Source organism: Moschus berezovskii, chromosome 8 (genome assembly GCF_049115385.1).
Source record: "Moschus berezovskii isolate FMDL1 chromosome 8, NW_MosBer_1.0, whole genome shotgun sequence".
Classification (NCBI taxonomy): Eukaryota; Metazoa; Chordata; class Mammalia; order Artiodactyla; family Moschidae; genus Moschus; species Moschus berezovskii.
This window is the reverse complement of record NC_142467.1, coordinates 109,016,803-109,039,517: the sequence shown is the minus strand read 5'-3', so window position 1 is coordinate 109,039,517 and position 22,715 is coordinate 109,016,803. Positions and strand designations below refer to the sequence as shown.

The 22,715-nt window shown below is 53.2% G+C and overlaps 1 protein-coding gene across 1 annotated transcript in view; it reads left to right on the top strand.

The window, feature by feature from the left end:
- The first annotated feature begins 12,052 nt into the window (after positions 1-12,052).
- WNT9A (Wnt family member 9A) overlaps positions 12,053-22,715 on the top strand; it is a 28,961-nt gene continuing 18,298 nt past the window's right edge. Inside the window, exon 1 of the mRNA XM_055430545.2 lies at positions 12,053-12,233. Coding sequence (XP_055286520.1) covers positions 12,139-12,233 — 95 coding nt within the window. The 5' untranslated portion in view covers positions 12,053-12,138. The remainder of the gene's footprint in view (positions 12,234-22,715) is intronic.

Genomic DNA, 22,715 nt, shown 5'->3' with positions numbered 1-22,715 from the left:
CTCAACTTTGTGTGGTCAGACAGGAAAACCACAGTGGGGAGCTCAGATATCTGGGACGGGCTTCACGTTGGCCTGGTTGAGGAAGACCCTGAAGTTCGTGGGGCAGGACAGCTGGGCCCTAGTCCCCAGGGACCAAGTTCGGTCAGAGGATTGACTCAGACAGCAGCAGTCTCCACCTGTTGCTGATTCTGATTAAAAAAATCATGCCTTAGAAGACAGATGCCAATTCCTTACCTCCCACCTTTGGGTATTACTCTCCTAGGCAGTGCCATGTAACAGAGAATTGTAGAATGTCGGTTCAAACACCCAGACCTCATACCTCCCAGATGGACAAATGGCCTGGCATGGCCAGGGCTTGCCTACAGGTGGATCAGAGTGGCATGGCCTGGATAGCATTCCCCCCTGTCCCCCTTCTCCTTTCTCATCCTGAGTGGGCTTTGCTCTCACCCCCATTTCCTCCCTTGGATTGGGGGCACTCTGACAGCTTCATTTTACTTTGATCACCTCTTTAAAGATCTTGCCTCCAAATATATTAATTCTGAGGTCCTGGGGGTTGGGCACCCGCATTTAAACAGGGGGCACAATTTAGCTCATAAGCCTCCTTGGACTCCAGCTGTCTTCTCAATCAGGGGTTTCCTGGACACCGCCCGGACTTACCCATCTGTTTTCTTTCCTTTAAAAATTGGTTGTAATCTCTCATTGGCTCCTCTGGATCACTTTGTCCCATGGGCCTCATATCTTTTAATGAATTTATTATCATTTTAGAGGTCTTAGTAGGAAGAAGAAATTAATGTGTGGGATAAACCTCCATGTTTAACCAGAATTTTTTTTGTCTCTTTTAGCAATTAAAACTTTCCCGGAAATGTTACTTGATGAAAGATCTCCTCTGCAGGACATTTATCATGTTTGTAATTTTGTACTATTAAAAACAGTGCTTTGATCCCTAGGCTTTCCCAGATTGTTTGCTCATCTCTGTTCTTTTTCTAGCATAAAAGCTTAGAGACCGGGTCAGAGTTTTGACAAAGTTAAAACTTTGCAGGTATATTGCCAGGTGGCCTAAAAATGAGCATCATCTTATCAGTGTTTTGTGCTTACAAAAGGCATTCTAACCCATCAATGAAAGCTGTCCTATAGTTTCATTATTTTAAAGTCTCTTTGATCCCTCTGAAAATCATTTATAGAAAAGCTAGGGTATGACTTGCTTTTTCTTTTTCAGATAGTTCATTCAGTTCATAGTTCTTGTTAAATCAGTTTTCAACCCTGCTGGACATTTATGTTTCCTTCCCTCCTCACACTGGGCTTAGGGCTGGCCCTGGTGCTTGGGAGGACGCAGACAGGGTGGGACCAGCTTCTGAGCCTGAGCTCGAAAGGATGACTATTGTATCCTGGCTGCACTACTGTGATACCAAGAGCCCCCTTCACTGACACTAAAACAGCACCTTTACCAGCCACCACGCTAACTTGCATCTCTCTGTGAAGCTGTTCATTTGGAAGTCCACGTAGGCAAGAAGGAATGGAAACAGATGGAGGTGTCCTAAGAAGAGTCCTGTGGGCCTCTGTACTGTGGTAGGCACATCCTGGCCAATCTGGGAGGCCCAGCATGAGCTGGGTGGCCTCACTGACCACAGAGGGTATCCAGGTCTGGCATCCACCTCTTGGGCACAAAAGCACATCACTCTTTCACTTACTTTTTCCAAATGTCACACAAAATGTTCCTGGCGAGGTCCAGGCTGCCTGAGTCTTCAGGAAGAAGCCTCAGGAAATGCGGGTCCAACTCGGCAGCAGTGAGATTTGGCATTCAGGGCTCCCAGAGAGGAAAGGCAGCTGGCAGACTCGACCCTGTTGCTAACCCAACAGCTGTCCCTCCTGGCTTCAAAGGAACCTGAAAATGCTGGGGTGAGTCCCTAACTCTGGGGCCAACCACTGGGGAACATGCTGACCACTAGGGGAGGCCAGTGAGCCCCATGGAACAGGAACACCTTTCCAGGGCCTCTTGTCTGGGTACCTGACTGAATATGGTGGTTGCGGAGTCAGAACTCCACCCAGGCTTGGCTGGGAAAGCCAGGCTGTTCCCTGGGAGGATAGGAAGGCATGGGCTTAATGGGCCAGGAAGAGTCTGGATGCAGGATTTGTGCTCCCTAGTCCCAAAAGGGAGTCCCATCCATGAGGTTGGGACTTTGGAAATGGGACACCGGCCTGCACCTAGCATATTCCTGCACAACCTCTAAGTGCAAACAGCACCCCTTCTACCAAGTCCCAGTATGTGGGTCCAGGTGGAATGGTGTCTCAGTCTGAGTGTCTGCCCACTTTCTCTGCTGGCCCTACAGATGTGGGGAGTCTCTGGAGTGACATTGTCCCTGTTAGCTGTGGATAAACCAAGGGAGGAAAAGAGACCATTCAGAAAACTGGTTTGGTGTAGATTATAGAAGTAAAATCTTTTCTCCAAATAAGGGGTAGATTGCCTCTGCTTTAATTAAAAACTAAAAATTTGAAAAACATGTTAAAAAACTTTCCTTGAGATTCTCTGGCCCATAGATTATTTATAAGTGCGTTGTCTAGTTTCAGAGTGTTTAGACGCTCTCCGGTGTCTTTGGTGGCACTGAGTTCTAGTTTGATGTCACTATGGTTGGAGAACACACACCGTATGATTTCAATTCTTTGAAGTTTGTTGGGGTTAATTTTGCATGTGAGATATGATACTATCTCAGCAAACGTTCCATGGGTATTTAGAAAGAATACATGTTAGGTGGTGTCAAACTTTCTCAGTCAACGGGTTGTTGAGTTCTTAAATGTCTTTGATGATTTTCTGTCTAGTAAGGGCTGTTGATGTCTCCAACTATAATTGTGAATTTATCTACATGTCCTTTCATCTCTATCAGTTTTCAATTCATGGATTTTGAGACTCTGTTGTTTGGTGCATACATATTTGGAAATAAAAATAATAAAAGTTCGACATGTCACAATATGTGGGATGCAGCTAAAGCAGTGCAAGTAGGAGAACTTATAGCACTGAATGCTTACACTAGAAAAGACGGCAGGACTCAAGTTAATATTCTAAGTTCCTGTCTCAAGAGACTAGAAAGAGGAGGAAAATAGAACCAAAGAAGGCAGGAGAAAAACAGTAATTTAGGAGCAGTCACCAACGAAGTCAAACAGGAAAACAATAAGGAAACCATTTAAAATATTTATTTATTTATGTGACTGTGTCTGGTGTTAGTTGCGGCACGTGGGATCTTCCCTTGTGGTGCATGGACAGGACACTCTAGTGTGGGCCACGGGCTCCAGAGTGTGCGGGCTTCGCAGCTGTGGCATGTGGGCTTAGTTGTTCTGTGGGATATTAGTTCCCGACCAGGGATGGAAGCCGTGTCCCTTGAATTGCAAGGCAGATTCTTAACCACTAGACCACCAGGGAAGTCTCCAAGAAATCAGTTTTAAAAGCTACTCCTAAAACATGTTTATAAACTCCAGTGATACTGAAGGATGTGAAGAGAAGACACAAGTCATCAAGATCAGGGTGAAACAAGGGGCATCACCACAGACCCTGGGACATTACGAAGATAATAAGGCAAGCCATGAGCAGCTTTAACTCATAAGTCCGACAACTTAGAAGAAATGAGTAAATTCCTCAAAAACCATAAACTACCAAAACTCAACCAAGATGAAATGAATTACCTGAATAGTCCTATAACTATTTCAAAAATTGGTGTAAATAAAAACCCCTTTCCCCCAAAGAAATCCTCATGATCAGAAGAAATAGCATCAATTTTATACAATCTCTTCTAGAAAATGGAATATATCCCAGCTCATGTTAGGAAGTTACTATTACCTTGTGTGATACCCAAACCCACGAAAGACAGTACCAAAGAGAAAGAGAGAGAACTACGGACTAATATTCCTTATGAACTCAGGGGAAAAAAATCTCAGCAAAATGTTAGAAAAATGAACTTATAAATATATAAAAAGAATTATATAATATGGCCAAGTGAGAGTCAATATTCAACCCTTGAAAATCAATCAATGTAATCTATCACATCAACTGGCTAAAGAAGCAAAATCATATGCTTATACTAATACAGAAAAAGAATTTGAAAAGATCCATCCATTCATGAAGAAAGCTCCATCAAACTAGGAATTGAGGAGAATTTTACCTAATGATAAATAACATCTGAAAAAAAAACACCTAACATCACACTGAATGGTGAAAGATGAAAGTTTTCCCTCTATTGTTTGAGAACAAGACAATGATATCTGCTCTCACCACTGTTTTCCAATCAGTATTGGAAGTTCTAGTCAGTGTAATAATATAAGAAATGATAGGAAAGGAAGAACTGAAACTACTCCTGCTGGCAGATGACATATTAGGAAATCCCAATGAGCCTTTTATTTTTACCTTTTAAAGAATGTTTTTGGTTGCTGTTATTTAAAAACACCTCTATTATTTATTTTTGGCTGTGCTGGGCCTTTGTTGCGGTGCAGGCTTCTCTCTCATTGCAGGGTACGGACTTCTCACCGTGCTGGCTTCTGTTGCACAGAATGGGCTCCGGGCTCTCGGGCTTCAGTGGTCACAGTGCATGGGCTCAGTAGCTGTGGGATTCTGGGCTCCAGAGCAAGGGCTCAATAGTTGAGGTGTGTAGGCTTAGTTACTCTGAGGCATGTGGGATCTTCTTGGTCCAGGGGTCAAACCCATGTCTCCTGCATTTGGGATTCAACCCCTGGATTCTTTACCACTGAGCCACCAGGGAAGTCCCCCAATGAACCTTTTAAAAGAAAAAAATCCAAACCTTCCAGCACTAAGTAAGCTTTGTATGATTGTATGTAAGATCAGCACACAAAAATCAATTGCATTTCTATATACTTACAATGAACATGTGGAAATGGAAATGTAAAATACAACACCATTTATAATCACTCTGAAGAAAATGAAATATTCAGTTATGAACTTGACAAAATGTTTAGAATCTTTATGTTGAAATTACAAAATGATTTTTAAAAGTCAAAGAAAACCTAAATAAAAAGAGACACTTTGTGTTCATTAATTGGAAGACCTAACATAGCAAAGATGTCAGTTCTTTCCGAATTGATCTATAGGTTTACCATAATTCTTACCAGAATCCCAGTAAGGTGGTTTCTTTTTTTTTTTTTTTTGTAGGCACAGACAAGCTTATTCTAAAACTATGGAAAGGTCCAAGCCTTTGAAAAGCTAAAACAATCTTGAAAAAAGAAGACTAAAGTGAAAGAATAACCCTATGCAATATTGACTTGCTGTATTGTTCCAGAAATCAGTGTGATCCAGAAATCAAACAGTGTTGTATCGGCAGAGGGATAGACACATACACAAACAGAACACCACAGTGAATCCAGAAATAGCTCCACTCAAATATACACAACTGATTTCTAACCAAGAAGGCACAAAAGCAGTTGAGTGGAGAAAAAAGCCTTTATAACAAACGGTGCTAAAGCAACCAGACATCCATAGACAGAAAAATGAACCTCAACCTAACCCTTACACCTTATACAAAAATTAACTCAAAATGTATCATGGACTCAAAACTGTAAGACTATAAAACTTTTATTTTAAAAAAATAGAAAAAATCTTCAGAATCTTGGCCTAGGAAAAGAGCTCAGGCATAACCCCAAAAGCACAGCAATAAAAGGAAGTATTAAAAAGTTTTGCTTCGCAAAAGCCCAAGTGAGGAGGATGAAATGACAGACTACAGACTGGGAGAAAACATTTGCAAACTAGCACCTGACAAAAGATTCATACCTATAACACTGAAAGAGCATTCAAAGCTCAACATTAAAAAATTCCATTAGAAAATGGGCAAAAGATGAACAGACATTTTATCAAAGAGGCAATAAAATTCATTAATGTTCAACATTATTAGCCATTCAGTTCAGTTCATTCGCTCAGTCGTGTCCGACTCTTTGCGACCCCATGAATCACAGCACGCCAGGCCTCCCTGTCCATCACCAACTCCCGGAGTTCACTCAGACTCATGTCTATCGAGTCGGTGATGCCATCCAGCCATCTCATTCTCTGTCATTCCCGTCTCCTCCTGCCCCCAATCCCTCCTAGCATCAGAGTCTTTTCCAGTGAGTCAACTCGTCGCGTGAGGTGGCCAAAGTATTGGAGTTTCGGCTTTAGCATCAGTCCTTCCAATGAACACCCAGGATTGATCTCCTTTAGAATGGACTGGTTGGATCTCCTTGCAGTCCAAGGGACTCTCAAGAGTCTTCTCCAACACCACAGATCAAAAGCATCAATTCTTTGACGATCAGCTTTCTTCACAGTCCAACTCTCACATCCATACATGACCACGGGAAAAACCAATAGCCTTGACTAGACGGACCTTTGTTGGCAAAGTAATGTCTCTGCTTTTTAATATACTATCAAGGTTGGTCATAACTTTCCTTCCAAGCCATTAGGGAGATGCAAATTAAAGCCGCAATGAGATACCACTGCATGCTTATAAGAATGACTAAAATACAGAAACAGTGACAACCCAAAATACTGATGAGAATGTAAAAAAACTGGATTTCTTGTACATTGCTGGTGGGAATGTAACAGTGCAGCCACTCTGGAAAATAGTTTGGCAGTTTCTTACAAAACTAAACATGCTACTGCCATATGACCCAGCCATTGCTCTCCTAGGTATTTAGCTCAGATGAATAAAACTTATGTTCACATAAAACCTGTACACAAATGTTCAACAGCAGTTTTATTCATAATAACCAGAAGCTGAACACAGCCCAGATGTTCTTCAATGACCAAATGGTATATCTACACAGTAGAATCTTATGAAGCAACCAAAAGGAAGGAACTGTTGATACACTTGGGTTTCCTAGGTGGCGCTAGTGGTAAAGAATCTGCCTGCCAATGCAGGAGAAACGAGAGAAGCAGGTTCGATCCCTGGGTCAGAAAGATCCCCTGGAGGAGGAAACGGCACCTCACTCCGGTATCCTTGCCTGGAAAATTCCATGGGAAGAAAAGCCTGGTGGGCTATAGTCGCTGGGCTGCAAAGAGTTGGACACAACTGAGAGACTGAGCACACACATTGATAAACTCGACATCCTGGATAGATCCCCAGGAAATTATTCTCAGTGCAAAAGCCAATCCTTACAGGTTGCATACTGTCTGATTACATGCATATAGCATTCCTGAGCTGACAAGATAGACGGACGGCAGATTAGCAGGTGCTAGGGGGTGTGTGGCGTGAGTGATGGAGATGTTCAGTGTAACTGTGGCAGACAAGTGAACCTCCACACTTAATAAAAGTACACAGGACAAAACACACGTGTGCACAGATGAGTGCATGCAGCAAGGTCAATGGATTTTGTCAGTGCCAGTTTCCTGGCTTGCCGTACTGTCCTATAGTTTGCAAGAAGTTGTCATTGGGAGAAACCAGGGGAAGGGTACAAGGAGTCTCTTTATTATTTTTCACAGCTGCATGTGGATCTACCATTCTTTCAAAATAAGTTTTAAACATTTGAATAAACATGCTAAAACTGTTTATTATGCATCCATCTCCAACACACATCTCACAGAGGAGTGAACAGATGGTGTCCCACTGAAGAAAACACTCCAGGCCCATTTGGCACATATCGCAGAGCAGGTCCTATGCTGGGCACTGCAGAGGAGGTACGTTCGTGCTGGCCAGGAAGCTGGCTGGGACGCAGGATGCGGATGCTAGACCAGGACGCTGACGCTGGCTGGACTGCTGAACCGCGATGTTGACTGAGATATGGGCCCTTCCCTCGCCGACCTGCAGGGGGCAGTCTGCCCATGCAGTAATGTGGCCCACAGTGGCGGCTCCACACCCAGTGGAGAGCCGGGCTCAGCTTTTGAGTCCCAGCTGTGTGACTACCAGCTTTTTCTCTCTTCTCTTCCTTTCCTCCCCTCCCTTCCCTTCCCTCTCTCCACCTCTCTGATGCACACACACGCACGCACACGCGCGCGTGCACACACACACACGCATTCATGTGCGTCCCAGAGTCCATGAGCTCATTCTACCTATAGCTGGCAGACTGGGTGGGATCATTTCTCCTTAAGCTCTTTGTCCGGCTCAGTTTCAAATGACTCATGAGTGGCTTTCACCATCCCCCCCAGGGAGCCCCCCTGCCTGGCCCCATAAACCTTCCCAGTCAGGCCCCAATTAGGTAATGTTTTCTGATAAGCAGCTGTTCACCCACTCCTTCCAGACCACCTGAGAGAGCTGTTCCTGGTTCTGGGCAGCCTCTGGGCAGTGAAACCTCCCCAGCCTGGCCCCTCTAGATCCTCCCCAAACCTCATTCTCATCTTGCTGTTGGCTCGGCAACTCAGACCTGAAGAGTAGCTGAGGAGTAGGTGGGCATCAGCTGGGAAGGTGGGCCTCCTTTTGTCTTCTATCCCTTCTCTCTGGCTCTGGCCCTGGGAGGAGGTGATGGAGGAGGTCACTGAATTGACAATTGAGGCCTTGCTGCTGCAGGCAAACCCAGCCTTGAAGATGTCAGATGGCCCTGACCTAGGAAGGTATGCTGCCCAGGCTGGGGTCATGGTGAGCACTCTAGCTTTGCAGGAGTTTGCTGTCATGCTGAGACCTGGGCAGCCCCCTCTGCCAGCTGGGCGTCAGGACCTATTGCTGTGTGATTCTGGCAGTTCACAGGGCTAGGGTCTCCATGAAGTTGGATGTTTGCAAAAGTGTCAGTGAGCCTTCAGAGCTTACCACCCTTGTTTTTCCCCTCCTGGGGGTGGGCTTTGTTTCAGAGCACACACCCCCCGCCCCCAGTGCTGATATAGTCCTCTTGGAGCTGTGCCCATCCACCTCTTGGAGACCATAACTCTGGTTAGGAACATGTACAGGGTGGAGACCATGCAGGTGGCCTGGACCACTCCGTGCTCTCCCTCACGCTGCATGGGGTGGCTGCAGCCCCTGCACTAGTGACAGCTTGTTCTGCCTGGTACTCTGGATGTTCTTGCCCAGACAGCGTGCCAAGCAGACCTAGCTGGCTGTGGCAGGGGAATAAGGAAGCCTCAAGCCCAGGCTTCTCCAACAGAAATATGGGACCACTTTGCCACTGGCCAGAGCACACTATGCTGCAAGAAAAAGCTCTGACCTCCTGGGATAACACGGCCTTCTCACGCTGTGCTGAGGCCAGCAAGATTACCTGTGAGGTGGCTCAGCTGATAACAGCATGAGACTGGGGTCAGGCGTTCCTTCTCCCACCCCCAGGTGGCTTTGTGTCCTTTGGGCTAATTTGCTGGGTTCTCTGGGCCTCAGTTTACCATCCAGTGTCAATCAAACCATATGCTTGTCTGTTAATGACTGTTCCACATTAACTTACCTTCCTTCTCCACACTAGGCACAGAGAGGCCAGGCCAATGCAGAATGGCTAGGGGAGGTGTTGCAGGTGACCAGAATCTGCAAAGGTGGGTTGGGACTTGTGTGCAGGGAGGCAGGAGATGTGGACACAAAAGTGGGAAGCACCTGGCCCCCTCTGAAGAGGTATAGACTGCACGGGTGCCTTGAGGTCCATAAGTAGGGCCACCTCGGTTTTTGTCTACAGTACAGGAAGACCCCCCAGTGGTCATGGCGGAGATACGAATGCAGGCAAGGGCAGGGCAAAGTGGTCAGACCTGATGGAAAAGTCTAAGGTCTAGGAGACTCCTGCAGGAGGCAGTCAGTGTCCCCAGGTCCAGCTGGAGTGGCAGCTGGTGGCACCATCTCAGTTGCTGCCATCACTCCAGGGGCGGCCCCACCTAGACCCTCAGGTGTATTCCCAGTGTTACTACGTACCAGGCACTGCCACCCACCTCACCTGCGCCCATGTTGCACAGCCTAGCAAAGCCTGGTCCTCCTATTCCCTGGACTGAAGGTGTCCCTGCTGATATGTGGGGGAGGTTTAGCACTCAAAAACAGGTGTTTTGGAGCCGTTGAGGCTGGCTTCGATAGCCCCCTTGGCTGCTGTGAGCTGGCAGCCCCTGATGAAAACACTCATTCCCCTTCCACAGATGGCACTCGTCTTTCCAGCCCCCATTGCACCAACTGTGGCCCCCTACCCACCAAGTTGTTGGCTGGAACCTCAGCTGGCCGCCTCTTTCTTTGGGACTTGCTGGGTGGCCAAAAGAGAACCCTCCACTCCCCATGGAAAGAAACTCTATTAAGGCCTGCAGCGCCTTCCAGACACATTTACAATCTCACATTTCACTTTTTTTGGACGCAATCTCTGTGCCTTTAAAGATGTCATCAGTCTGCGTCCCCTCGGCTCCTGCCTCACGCTTCCGGGGTGTGGGAGCCAGGACTTCAGGTGGAGGCCTTGGGGGTTGAACTCAGGCATTTGGAGGTGGGCCATGACAGGGTGCCCCCTAGCCCTCCAGCCTGGGTGGGCTGGAGCTGCTTTGGTGTTCTCTTTGCTGTGCCAGCCCTGTTGAACTGGCTGAGGGTGGTGTGAGCAGACGAGAGTGTTGGAGAGCCCCCTCCTACATGAGGAGTCCCTGGAGTGGGGGATGACGTGAGGCTGGTCACACCCACAGAAGCAAAACCATGGGTGGAGGTTTCTGCAGTGTGACATTACAACTTAGAAAAAGACATTATGATTCCCTAGAGTTGGATACGTCTCAGAAGGGGAAATTGAGGCCCAGAGAGGAAGTGATTTGCCCACGCCCCATCTCTTCTCTGTCCTCTTTTCACCAGCCCAGCACTAGGAGGCCCCTAGGGAGGATGGGATAAGCTCAGTGGGTGGCCTTCTAAGAGAGGTGGGAGCCCAAGCATATGTCGTGCTTCATGCACCACTCTCAGGGTACCTTTTCTGTCCCCCTTTTTTCCTTTCAGCTCTTGTCCTGACTCACGTCACCAAGGAGGAGCTCTTCAGAACCCATTAACCCAGGCTTAGGAGGTGCTCAGACCCCCAGACTCTGGGTCAATGTGCCAGAAGCAGCGACTCAGTCCAGATGGCTGGTGGAAAGCTGTGCTTTCCCCTGCAGGTCCAGGACTTGAGGGCCCCACAGTAGTGGCCAAGTGGACCCACGGAGCCTCCAGGGTCACCTGAAGGCTGGCATTTCGTGGACACTTTCCCATATCCTGAACCTCAGAGCTCTCCCCGCTGTGGCTGTTGACACCGAGAAGCCCTGGCCCAGTGGTCTCTAAGGATTCTCCTTGAACCCAGCCTGTTTTCTGTTAATCTGAGTTATCTGTTTTAATCTGGGCTTTGGGATCTCGGACCCTGACTTACTTCAGCAGTGACTCTGCATCGTCTCTCCTCCCTGTCCCCGGCAGCTCCTATTGCCTCTACCCGTGCCAAGCCCCCTTCGTCCAGTCCTCACAGTAGAGGTTCTGAGAAGGAGGTCACCCGAGGATCAGCGCTGGCAGTGACCTCAGCCAGCTCCTCCTTCGATTTGAGAATAGGGAGCCAGAGGTCCCAAAAGGTCGATCGACCTGGCCGCACCATCCCTGATCAGGTCGCCTCATTCCCAAGACAACACACCAGGGAGCAGCGCCCGTCTGGCCTCGCGAAGGCAGGGGCATCACCTGCTGGCTTGTCTCCCCTTTCACGCAAACTCCTCTGGGAGCCGACAGGCGAGCTCCAGCTCCCGGCTGACACCCGAGTCCCCCGCGGCAACACCCGCTTGAGCGCTGGCCAAGAGCTGCGCCCGGCCCCGCCCCAGGCCACACCCCGCCCCCGCAGCTGCAGCAAACCTCCCACTTCCAGACTCCCCCGGCGTTCCCACTCGCTCGCTCCCAGCCGGCTGGCCGCCCAGCGCCAGCCTCGCCGTCGTGCCCCGGGCCACCAACACTCCGGCTTGGCTCCACCCACGCCCACAGCGGCTCGGGGGCTTGTTCCCTTCCCCGGGCCCCCGCCGCGCTCCCGCCCCTTCCGGCCGCCCCGGTTCCCACCCGCCCCTCGCGTGCCTCGCTTCCCACGCGAGCGGCGCGCCCTGAGCCCCGAGCGGCCCGGAGGCACCCGGGCTGGGCGGTGCGCGGGCTCGGATTTCGGCCCGCCCCCGGCGCCGGCGTGACCCCTCCCCGGGCGCGGGCGGGGCCGGGCCAGCTGGCCGGCGCCCCGCCCCCGGCCTGGCGCTCCGGGCGCTATAAGAGGGCGGCGGCCGCGGGGCGCCCAGCGCGGGGCCGGGAGCGCGATGGTCAGCCGCCGCGGCGCGGCAAGATGCTGGATGGGCCCCTGCTGGCGCGCTGGCTGGCCGCGGCCTTCGCGCTGACGCTGCTGCTCGCCGCGCTGCGCCCCTCGGCCGCCTACTTCGGGTAGGTGCCTCGGCGGCCCGGCGGGCGGGGCGGGCGGGCCGGGCCCGGGGCCGGCGCGGGCGCGAGGGCGGGGGCGATCCAGGTGCGCGGGGCGCGGTGCCCGGGCTGGCGAGGGGCGCCGGGTTGCCTGGAGCTGTTTGTTTGCGGCGCCCGCGGCGCTGGGTTCGGGAGTCGGTGTCCCTGTGGCACGGCTCACGGAGAGGGGCCGGCGTGCCCGACTGGCTGGCGTGAGGCCCCGGTCCTCCGTGACCCCGGAGCCGTAGTCCCTGGGGCCGCGCCCGCGGCCGTGCGCGAGGCTCCCTGCAGCTGCGGGACCACGCTCTGGTTATCGGCTGCCTTTGGCTGGGATTTCTTGCCAAACGTCTGGAGCCTCCCTGGCCCCTGCACACCCACCCGCCTTGCAGCTTCCCCCTCCTTTCTCTCCCCGAGAAGTTAATTTAACAACAACAAAAAAATACGTACAAAATCCAGATGTTCCTTGCACTGAGCCCCAAAGGGGGAAAAAACTCCAGGCTGGAGGAATTTTATTTTTCTTGCGCTTTGCTTCTGACGTTCGCTCGGGCCGCGACCCGCGGGAGCGCGTCTGTGGGACCTCTCTGCTGCGCCGGGCCCGGGCGGGCTGTGAATGCTGCCTCCAGCCACCTCCCGGGTCGCTGCCCCGCGCGCTTCTCCGCAGCAGCAGTTTTTGTGGTTTTGGCTCGTCTCTCCCTATCGTTCTTTCCTGCCCTTCCTGGTTCCTCGCTCCCAGATCTGGGATGTCCTGCCAGACGAGCTCTGGGGACCCTCGCTGTACTCTGCAGATGGGCCCCCGAGGTTTGTGTGGCATCGTGTAGGCAGCCCTCCGGCTCTCCCCAGCCGCCCCGCCTCCTGCCCCCGTGCCACTCCTGGAGCAGAGGCCACCCTCGAGTCCCGCCCCCACCCTGTCCCGGTGCCTAATGCCCGTTCCGGGCTGCCGCCCGGCACTCCTTGTCACCTGTTCCCTCTCCCGTGGACCAGGCGCCGGCGCGCAGCGCCCTGGCCGGCAGAGGGCCCCGTTGGTCCAGAAATGTGGCACTGCCAGGGCGGGGAGAGGCAGACTGGGCGAGAAGCCCTGCAGGTGTATCCTGTTCTCAAAGAAAATAAAATATTTTCATGGGAAACTTTCCCTTTGTGTTTTTCTCCCCCCGCCCACTTCTCCTGTTCCCTTCTCCTGGGTTGTCTCCCAAGGTCGGCTCCTTGTCTTCTTACCCTGGAGACCCCACCCCGAAGCCAGGGCTGTGGCTGCGAGTTTGGCCTGCCTGGGGCTCAGGCTGTGCAGAAGCTGGCACGCCCCTGCATGCCATCTGTGCAGCCTTGCCTCACCCTCTCGGGCAGAGGGAGGGTCAGAGGCTGGCTGGCTGGCTGCAGGTCGGTGAGTCACGATGGCCTGTCAGCCAGCTGTGCCTTTGCGCTGTCCAGGCGCAGCCGTGGGTCTGCTCACCAGGCTTCAGACACACCCTGGGCTCGTCTGCGCCACTCTGTGCTCTGCTCGGAGTCCCTGCTGCCAGCTTTTACTCTCCGGGAAGATCGGATGCACAGGGTAGTTTTCAGGATCCTGGCTCCCATCCTTCACTCCCACCCCAGCAACATCCCTGTTTTTCTCCCAGTTTTCTCTGCGCTTTGTACCTCCAGGGAACAGCTCCCTTGAAGAGAATAACCCCCAGGGGCTGTGTGGCAAGTTGAGAGGGCTTGGCGCCCCTGCGGTTTCTCCAGCTAGCCCTTTTCTCCTGCTCTTTAATCCCAAAGGTCACCTCAAGTGGGCTTCTCAAGTCCTGCCCTGTAGAAGACTGCCCCAGAGGAAGAAGTTGTGCTTGCTCTGCTGGGGGGTACTTCCCCTCTGTCTCCTCCACACCAGGCAAGAGAGACAAGACTCAGCTTGGTGGACGAAAGTCCTGGAGGGTGGCAGGCTCCGCACCAGCTGAGCAAGCAAAGGAGGGAAGGGACCTGATGCTGGAGTCCACTCAGGATAGCACAGGGCGTACAGACCCAGCCTCTGGCCGGCAGTGAGCAGCTGAACCTGGGTCTGGGGCTTTTTCTCCTGGCCTAGTAAAGGGACAGGAGCCAGAGGGTAGGGGGAGGAGGAGATGGCCCAAGGCAGGCAGGGCCAGGCAGGGCTGGGCCAGAGCCAGGGGGCCTCCCTGTGCCTTGTGCTGGGGCTCCCCTCCCCACCCTGAGTCCGGAGGGAACCGGGGAAGGAGCTGGGATCCAGCCCTTCTCTCCCTTCCCCCACTCTGAAAGCTCTGCCTGGCACAGAGGCGCACAGGCAGGGCAGCTCCAGTTACAGCCCAGAAACCCGGAGAGGCTGGCCTGGGGGAGGATCACGTGGGCGGTGGGAGCTCCCTGCCCTGCCCCCCCACCCCACTCGGCCTGCAACTCAAGCCGTCCTGCCTCTGCTGTCCTCCTCAGCCTCTGGCCACCAGGCAGGGCCCTGCAGGTCACCTGCCTGCCACGAAAAAGGGGCTCCTCTCTCTTCCTGCCAGGCCTGACCCTGCTTTTCGTCGTGATTAGCAGGTGGTGTTTCCATCTGATTCTCCTGGGGTTACCGAGATGTCTGTGCTCTGGGGGCCTAGACAGCTTGGCCTGATGCCCTCTTGGAAGGAAGTGGAGCCTGGCTCTAAGCAGGAAGAGGCTGTCCCAAGGGCTTGCGGCAAGTTTGAGATATAAACTTGGGCACCCCTCCGTGCCACCAATGACCCCCCGCCCCCCTGCCCGCCCTGACCCACTCCATAGACTTGAGTGGGCTCTCCGGTACTCAGCTTCTCTCTTGTGTTATCCTCAGGTGAGAATATGGAGGTGAAGTGTGGGCCATGTATGCTGAAAGCTGCCCGGGAAGGGATGCCCCAGACCCTGGGGCGAGCCACCCTGTGCTTTGCTGAGCCTGGAGTTAGGGGCTGGGGCTGGGATTTGGGGATCTGTGCCAGCCAAAGCATTGCCCGGGCTCCCTGGCACTTTACTGCCTTTTTCTTAGAGGTCCCATGTGCTGAGCCAGCCCCCCAGCAGAGGCCCCTAGGGAAGCTGCGAGACAGGCATCCAGGAGCTGCCCAGGCGAGTGGAGGCCTGAGGCTTCTAAGGTGATTAATCTTCAGAAGAAGCAAGAAAGGGCACAGTGAGTGCTGAGGCTCTTCCAGGTGTTGGCCTCAGCACTCCACGTTATACTGGAAGCATTTGCAGGTTACGGAGGGGGACCAGGGAACTGCTATGAGGTCTGTGGGTTTGTCCCAACTTTCTGCTCCAGGCAGCCTGGAGGCCTGCATGGATGAGCAGCAGTCGGTGCAGCATTGAGGGCTCCCTAGTCTGTGAGAGGTGCTGGCGGTCAGTTTAATTGGCAGCTGAGGTGCTCTGGAGGCTGCGAATGGGGGGCAAGTGCTCTTTGTTACTGAGATGTAACTCACGTCCTCTCTGTTTATTAGTTGATGCGTACAGTTCAGTGGTTTTTAGTACATCCACAAGGCTGTGCAACCAGCACCACTATCTAATTCCAGAACATTTTCATCACCCCAGAAACCTTATACCCCCTCCCCTCCCCCAGCCCCTGGCAACCACTAATCCACTTTCTGTTTCTGTGGATTTGCCTGTTCTGGACATTTCATATAAACGGAATCTTACCGTATGTGGCCTTTCGCATCTGGCTTTTTTCACTGAACATACTGTTTTCAAGGTTTATTCACATTTGTGGGATGATTCAGTGTATCGTTCCTTTTTGTGACTAAATAGTATTCGACTGGATGGGCATATGACAGCTGTCTTCCATCTGTTCATCTGTTGATAGGTACTTGGGTAGTTTCAACTTTTTGGGTATTGTGGATAATGCTCCCGTGAAAATTGGTTTACAGTTTTTTTTTGTTTTGTGGACGTATGTTTTCAGTTCTTCTGGGTATATACCGAAAAGTAGAATTGCTGGATCATATAGTAATGCTGTGTTTAACTTTTTGAGGAACCACCAAACTCTTTTTCCACAGCATCATTTTACATTCCCACCAGTAATGCATGAGGGTTCCAATTTCTCCACATCCTCGCCAATGCTTAATTCTCTGATTTAAAAAAACATTTTTTTAAAAAAATTCTGGCCATCCTGATAGACTTGAGGTAGTATCTCACGTAGCTTTCATTCACATTTTCCTGATGACTGGCTTCCACAGTGTTTCAGAAGGTAAAGAATCTGCCTGCAATGCTGGAGACCCAGGTTCAATTCCTGGGTTGGGAAGATCCCTGGAGTAAGGGAATGGCTCCTTACTCCAGTATTCTTGCCTGGAGAACTCCATGGACAGAGGAGCCAGGCGGGCTATAGCCCACGGGGTTGCAAAGACTCAGACATGACTGAGCGACTAACACTCCCCTGACAGCTTGAAATACTGAGCATCCTTTCACGTGCACAGCGACTATTTGCAGTGTCTCCTTTTGGGGAAACGTCTATTCAGGCTCTCTGCCTAATTTTTAGCACAGCTGTTTGCCTTTCTGTTGAGACGTAAGAGCTCTTTAAATGTTCTAGATCTCTTCTTGGATTGAGGAGAACCTGTTTGCTTGCCCTGTGAACCAGCATGCTGCCTCTCACCCCTGCATAAAGGATTTGCATCCACGGGCCGTCACAACAGCCCTTTCTGCTTGGCCCCCAGTGGACTGTGTGGGGGCGAGGGTGAAGGTTCATTTGCTGGGGTCTGGTCTGGGATTAGGGCTTTGCCGCAGATTGGGCCTAGCTGGGGGCCCTGGCACTGTGCTTAGGGGCCGCTGTCATGGGGTGGGGGTGGTCTCGGAATGTGGGTCAGGGAGGGTCAACCTCCTCTGCTTCTCTGAATACTGAGCCTTGGGTTCAGCTGGGGGTCCTGTGTGGCCACATGCCTGCTGGCTGCTTCAGGGAGAGGCTTCCAGCTGGCCCCTGGAGTAGAAAGAAGGAGAGAAGGTTTCCAGGGCAGGAGGAGCCGGCCTGACGGTGGAATGAGGAGGCTGTGTGGTGAGGCTGTGAGTCGGCAGGGGTAAGGTGGAGACCTGCTGGGAGCATGAGACAGCCCTCGTAGGGGCTGGGGGTCTGTGTGGGGGGCTCGGGACACCCAGAGTCCACGGGGGTCACGGAGGGGCTGGCAGAGTGAGGTGTCCCAGGTGATTCCCTGGCCGGGAGTGGCGGTGCTGTAAGGTAAGTGGGAATTCGGGGAGTCACGTGGGCTTGGGTGGCAGGGCAGGTGCTCCCCACAGAGACCCACCTCAGGACAGATGAGCCTAAAGAAGGCCGCAAGACAAATGGCCTCTGGGGGAGAGACCACGGGGAGCAGTGTGCTGCAGAGGGTCAGCAGAGAGAGGCCTCCACTGTGAGCAGAGGCTCAGGTGATGGGGCCCTGTGCACAGGGTCCAGGGCAGCGGAGGGGCTGGCGGAGGGATTGCTGACGCCTCTTGCAAGTCGCCCTGTGGGTTGCTTTAAGTGTTCTAGATCTGTTCTTGGACTGAGGAGAACCTGTTTTCTTGACCTGTGGGACAGCATGCTGTCTCTCACCCTTTCATAAAGGAGCTCTTACAACTCAACAGGTAAATAAACTGAGCCAAAAATTAGGCAAAGAAACAGAACAGACATTTCCCCCAAAGAAGGCATCCCAGATAGCCAAGACAGCGTGTGATGAGGGCTGGGGGTGGAGGCAGCAGGCTGCTGGAAGGGCCTGGCGATGTGGGGAGGGCTTCCCGGGACAGGAGAGGACGGAGGGATGTGGTGGACCGGCCAGGCTTCCTGCCTGCAGAGGAAGGGAGATTCTTTCTGGACTTGTGGTCTCAGACCTCCGTGGCCAGCAGAGGGACCGAGGCGTTCCAGTTCCCCAACTTTCGGGTGCAGGGCGGACATGGGGAGGCTGATGGGAAGAGCAGGTCGGGGAGGCCGAGGGCATCTCTTGGTGGGCTGACTGCCTGTTGCCGCTCTCATCTCCAGAGTCCTCCTTCTCCTGTCCAGTCTGCTGGGGGTCTGTGGATTCCCAAACCATTGACCCCTGCCTCCCTCACAGTCCCCTTCTGTAGGCTCCCGTAGGGGCTCCGCCCTGGCCTTTAACCCAGAGGCAGGTGGGAGCATCGGAGCAGGCCTGCCTCGAGGCTGGGAGCCTGTGTGTGCAGGCGGAGGGGTCCAAAGCCTCCCGGTGGGGCCTGAGGTGAGGAGGAAGCCGCCGCCACCTGGCTCCCCTCAGCTGTGTGAGCAGGTGTCCCAACACAGCCGGCGGCCGTCTGGACGGGAGGACAGCTGGCCTAATCTCACCCTGTCCTCGCCACCCGGGTCCAGGACCTGAGTCCCGGGCCATGGCACTAGCCTGATCCTGCCCAACTTCCAGGGCGGCCCCGGACCGAGGCTGGTGCCCACTGCCCGCCACAGGGGCCGTGTGGCACCGAAGCCAGTAGAAACGTGTGGGTGATTCTTCTCCTGGAAATGCACGTGTGCACGCCGTTTCTCCTGGGGGGCGGCGGCCCTGAATTTGGGGCAGAGCGATGAGCTGCTAAGGGGCCTGGCTTGGCTCTGCTGGCTGCAGAAAAGTGACACCTGTCAGCAGGGCTGGCCCTCAGTCCCCTTAATCCCAGCCTGGGGGGCACCAGGCTCCCATTGTGTATTGTCCCAGTGGTAGGGGTGCCCCTGCAGTGCCCACCCTAGCTTAGCAGGCTGCAGGAGGTTTCAGAGGAAGCGCAGTTGTCGGGGAAGTGAGTGAGGCCAGGTCCCTGCCTGCAGGTCAGTCTCTGGTGGGTGGGGAGCAGGGCCCCTGTCCTCATGGCCCTGCCCATCCTCCGGGGTTGCTTCAGCTGTTGCCTCTTTCAGGAAGCCACAGGACAGCCCAGCAGTATTACCCTTTACCTGTGGTGTAGGTCCCTTGTGGGGTCTTCTCCAAACTGCACTGGGCTGGCTCTTCTAAGTCTTCTTGGCGATCCTGTCTCCCTTCTGCTTCTTGTCTCTGCACCCAGGAGTCTGGGGTGGGGTCTCAGGTGCTCATTCACCAGGTGGCCTGGCTCTCTGCCCACCCGACCTCCACCACGCCGAACCCATACTTGCTGGCTGGACCACGACACCTTCCAGTACACGGGTGGTGGGCTGGGTGTTGCAGACTTGAGACACTGGGTCCTGAATGTTGGACAGAGGCTTTGTGGGCCATGTTGCTGTGGGTGCTGTGCTGAGGGCAGAGGGCTCTGTTGGAGCTCCCAGGGGGCAGGAGGGAAACTGAAAGTCCTGTTGAGCAAGGGAGGTGGGGGCATGTGGTTGTCCAGGTCACATGGCAGGTCTGAGCAGGTATGTGGAGTGGGGCTTGGTAGCACAGTCTGGGTGATGACCAGCCTGTTTTCCTGCCAGGGCTAATGATTAAGGGACATTCGTGGGCTGGGCCAGGGTCTCCAGAGGAGGACAGCCCCACTCTGGACAGTGTCGACCTGGGTGGCTGGCTGGCCATCTGGCTCCGTGACCTGCAGGCACAGTCTGCCATGCTCCCCTGCTCCTCCCAGTGAGGTTCCTGGCTGGCCTGGCGCCCCTAGCCACAGGAGGAAACCCGGCCGCCGAGCTGGCAAGCCCTGTACCTCGAGACCAGCAGCCGGACGAGGGAATGGAAAAAGGCAAGCCTCAAGCTGCGTTTGTTTTTCTTAGCGATACCTGAGGTAGACGTGGCCAGGGAAGTGGTCTGGCCCGGGAGGAGAGGCCGCCAGGGGCTCCCAGACCAGAGCACAGCAGCCTGGCTTCCGCTTGGACAGAGCGAGCAGCAGTGGCTGCCCCAGGCCACCCCAGGGCGGGGTGTTGATGACGGCTGTCCCAGCGTCCTTCCTTTGTGTCTGGCGTGGTGCTGGGCCCCCAGGAGGCCAGCTCCGGGAAGGAACCCGGTCATCACGTCGATGCTGGGAATGGTGGGGCGGGGGCGCCCTGTGATTCTCCAGGCACCTGCCCTGAGTCTCCCCTGTTCTTTGTGGCAACCCCCCTGTGAGTCCACAGCTGTCTCTGAGGCCTGGGGTGTGGTGAGCAGGACGCAGAGGTGGGCTGGCCCCTCTAGTCCCTGCATGAAGCCACTGTAGCCCGTCTTCTCCTTGCAGCAGGCAGTGAGTCCAGGGGGTTGCAAGCAGCCTTAGTTGCTCTCCTGGGGGCCACTCTCCAACATGGGTTCCATCATCCCAGTCTGGAAAGGGAACAGGTATCTGGTAACCCTTAGAGTCTGGGGGTGTCCCACGAGTTCTGCTCACTTCAGGAGCCAAGTGTGGATGGGGGCGTTTCTGTGAGGCTGGTGGATGCCAGGCCTGGTGGGCGGCTCCGGGTCCCAGGTAGCAGAGTGTGCCGAGTCCTGGGTCTGCCAGCAGACTCCCAGGGGGGCCAGGCAGTTCCCTGGAGTAGCCAGTCGGTGATGGCGCTGGGGACTGACCAAGAGCTCTTTGTACCCTGGAATGCTAGGACCCCCTGAGATGGGGAAATTGGGGCCTGGAGCTTCTCTCAGCTGACAGAGGTGACAGCCGTCTTGTACACAAAGTCCCTGTCACACTGTGATCTGTACACAGGGGGCTTCCCTCCTGCGCTGCTCACCCCTGGCCCTTAGCAGGGCACCAAGTGATGGTGGACTCTCGGGGAACCCCGTGCTCTGGTGAGGTCTGTGCTTACTCCACCCCACGTGCTTGGGTGGGAGGTGGCAGGCCACGGGTAGATGGAGGGTTAATCTCAAAACCGGTTCTCAGCACTGGAATTTGTTTTGAATTTGATTCACACAGAAATTAAACGCTGTCTGGTGGGGCTGAGGTTTCCTTGGCAGGGCACTGTGGCTTCTGGAACTCTGGCCTGCTCTCCTTCCGTCCGCCCAGCCCAGGGTCTAAGCTCCCCATGCCCCAGGAGCTAGGTTTGCGGGCAGGGTGGCCCTTGGGGTGGTTGGGCCTGTTGGCAGGAGGAAGGGCAATCAAAATCTGTGCCCCCACCCCCAGCCATGTGTGGGCAGGAGTGAGGTGTTCTAGGGGCTGAGTGGTGTAGGACCAGGGTGGCCCCAGTGCCCGCATGGGCTAAACCTGCACACCCCCTCTTCCAGCAGTGCCCATCCTGGAGGGCAGATGTGAGGATATGTGACTAGTGGGGTGCTCAGAGGGGCTAGCCTGGTAGTCTCCAGGGCATAGTCCGGCATGACAGCCTCAGGCCTGGTCCAGAGGGTGTTGGGCATCCCCAGCTTGGCTCTGTCTGTTCTAGGTTCTTTTCCTGCTCCCCCAGGTCTGGAGTGGGGGTCTCTGCAAAGCCGGTTGGGATTGGAAGGTGGGCCCTCAGCAGTGTGGGACCTAGTCCAGGATGATCTGGTCTCAAGATCCTTACCTTGATTACTTCCGCAAAGACCCTTATTGCAGATAAGGTACGTTCTGAAGTTCCAGGTGGGTGTGAACTTTGGGAACCTTTATCCTCTGCTTCAGGTTATTCCTACAGACAGTTCCCAAATAGGGTGACCAGCATGTGGACAGAGATAACTTGGTGTGTGAGGAAATGCAGCCAGGGACTTGCAGAATTGATGGCAGCAGACCAGTAAACAGTGCATCCCACACTGAACAGAACAATTCTCACTGTGCTTTCAGGAGCAAGATAAGTAGGGATATCTGTAAGGAATGAAAAGCCACAAAAACTGACCCAGCAAGTTTGGGAAAACCAAAGAGAACTGGGGAAAAATTTAAGTAATAGACTGATTTGAAAGCAAGTTAGAAACAGTTGAAGAGAATTAGAAAATTGCAAGATAGGTCAAGAGGAATTACACAGTGTGGCTTGGGAAGGCAGGTACGTGGCAAACAGGACGAGAAACCTGGGGACACAGTGAGGAGGCCCTGCCCGCTCCAGCAGAGGCCCAGAGGTAGAGGAGAAGGGAAAATTAACAGGGTGAGGTCTGGAGAGAATGGCTGAAAAATTTCTGAAACTGATCAGAACAATTAAGATTCAAGAGGCCCAGTGTCTTTCTAAGCAGGAAAAAAAATAAAAAATCATGCCATAACATAACAGATTGCAACTGCAAAACACCAAAACAGTCTCCAAAAACAAAATATAGATCACCTTCCAAGGATTATCAGGCTGACAGCTGACTTCAGAACTGAGAGCAAAACCAGAAGACGGTGGGACCATCCCCTTGGTGCGTGAAAAGAAAATGACTGCCAGCCAAGAACTCCACACTTGGTGAAGATTACTGTAAAATGATGGTGAAAGGCATTTTCAGGCAAATTGAGAGTTGCTTTGAAGGAAACGTGGACAGTGCAGTTTAGGCCTAGGAAATGACCCTGCGTGTTCCAGACATAGAAAGGAATGAAGGGCAAAGAGAAAGTCAAAAAGAAGGAAGGGATAAGAGGGCATTGAACAGCTTTCTGTTGGGTCCTGAATGTAGAACTGACATACCCAACAGCATATAATTCCAGGGAGTCAACAAGATTGACTCAGGGCTCATGTTACTGAGAAGGGGCAGTCCTGACCAGCATGGAACATGGGTAACTTACAGGCTCAAGTTGTAATTTTGAGGGTAACCATGAAAATAATGG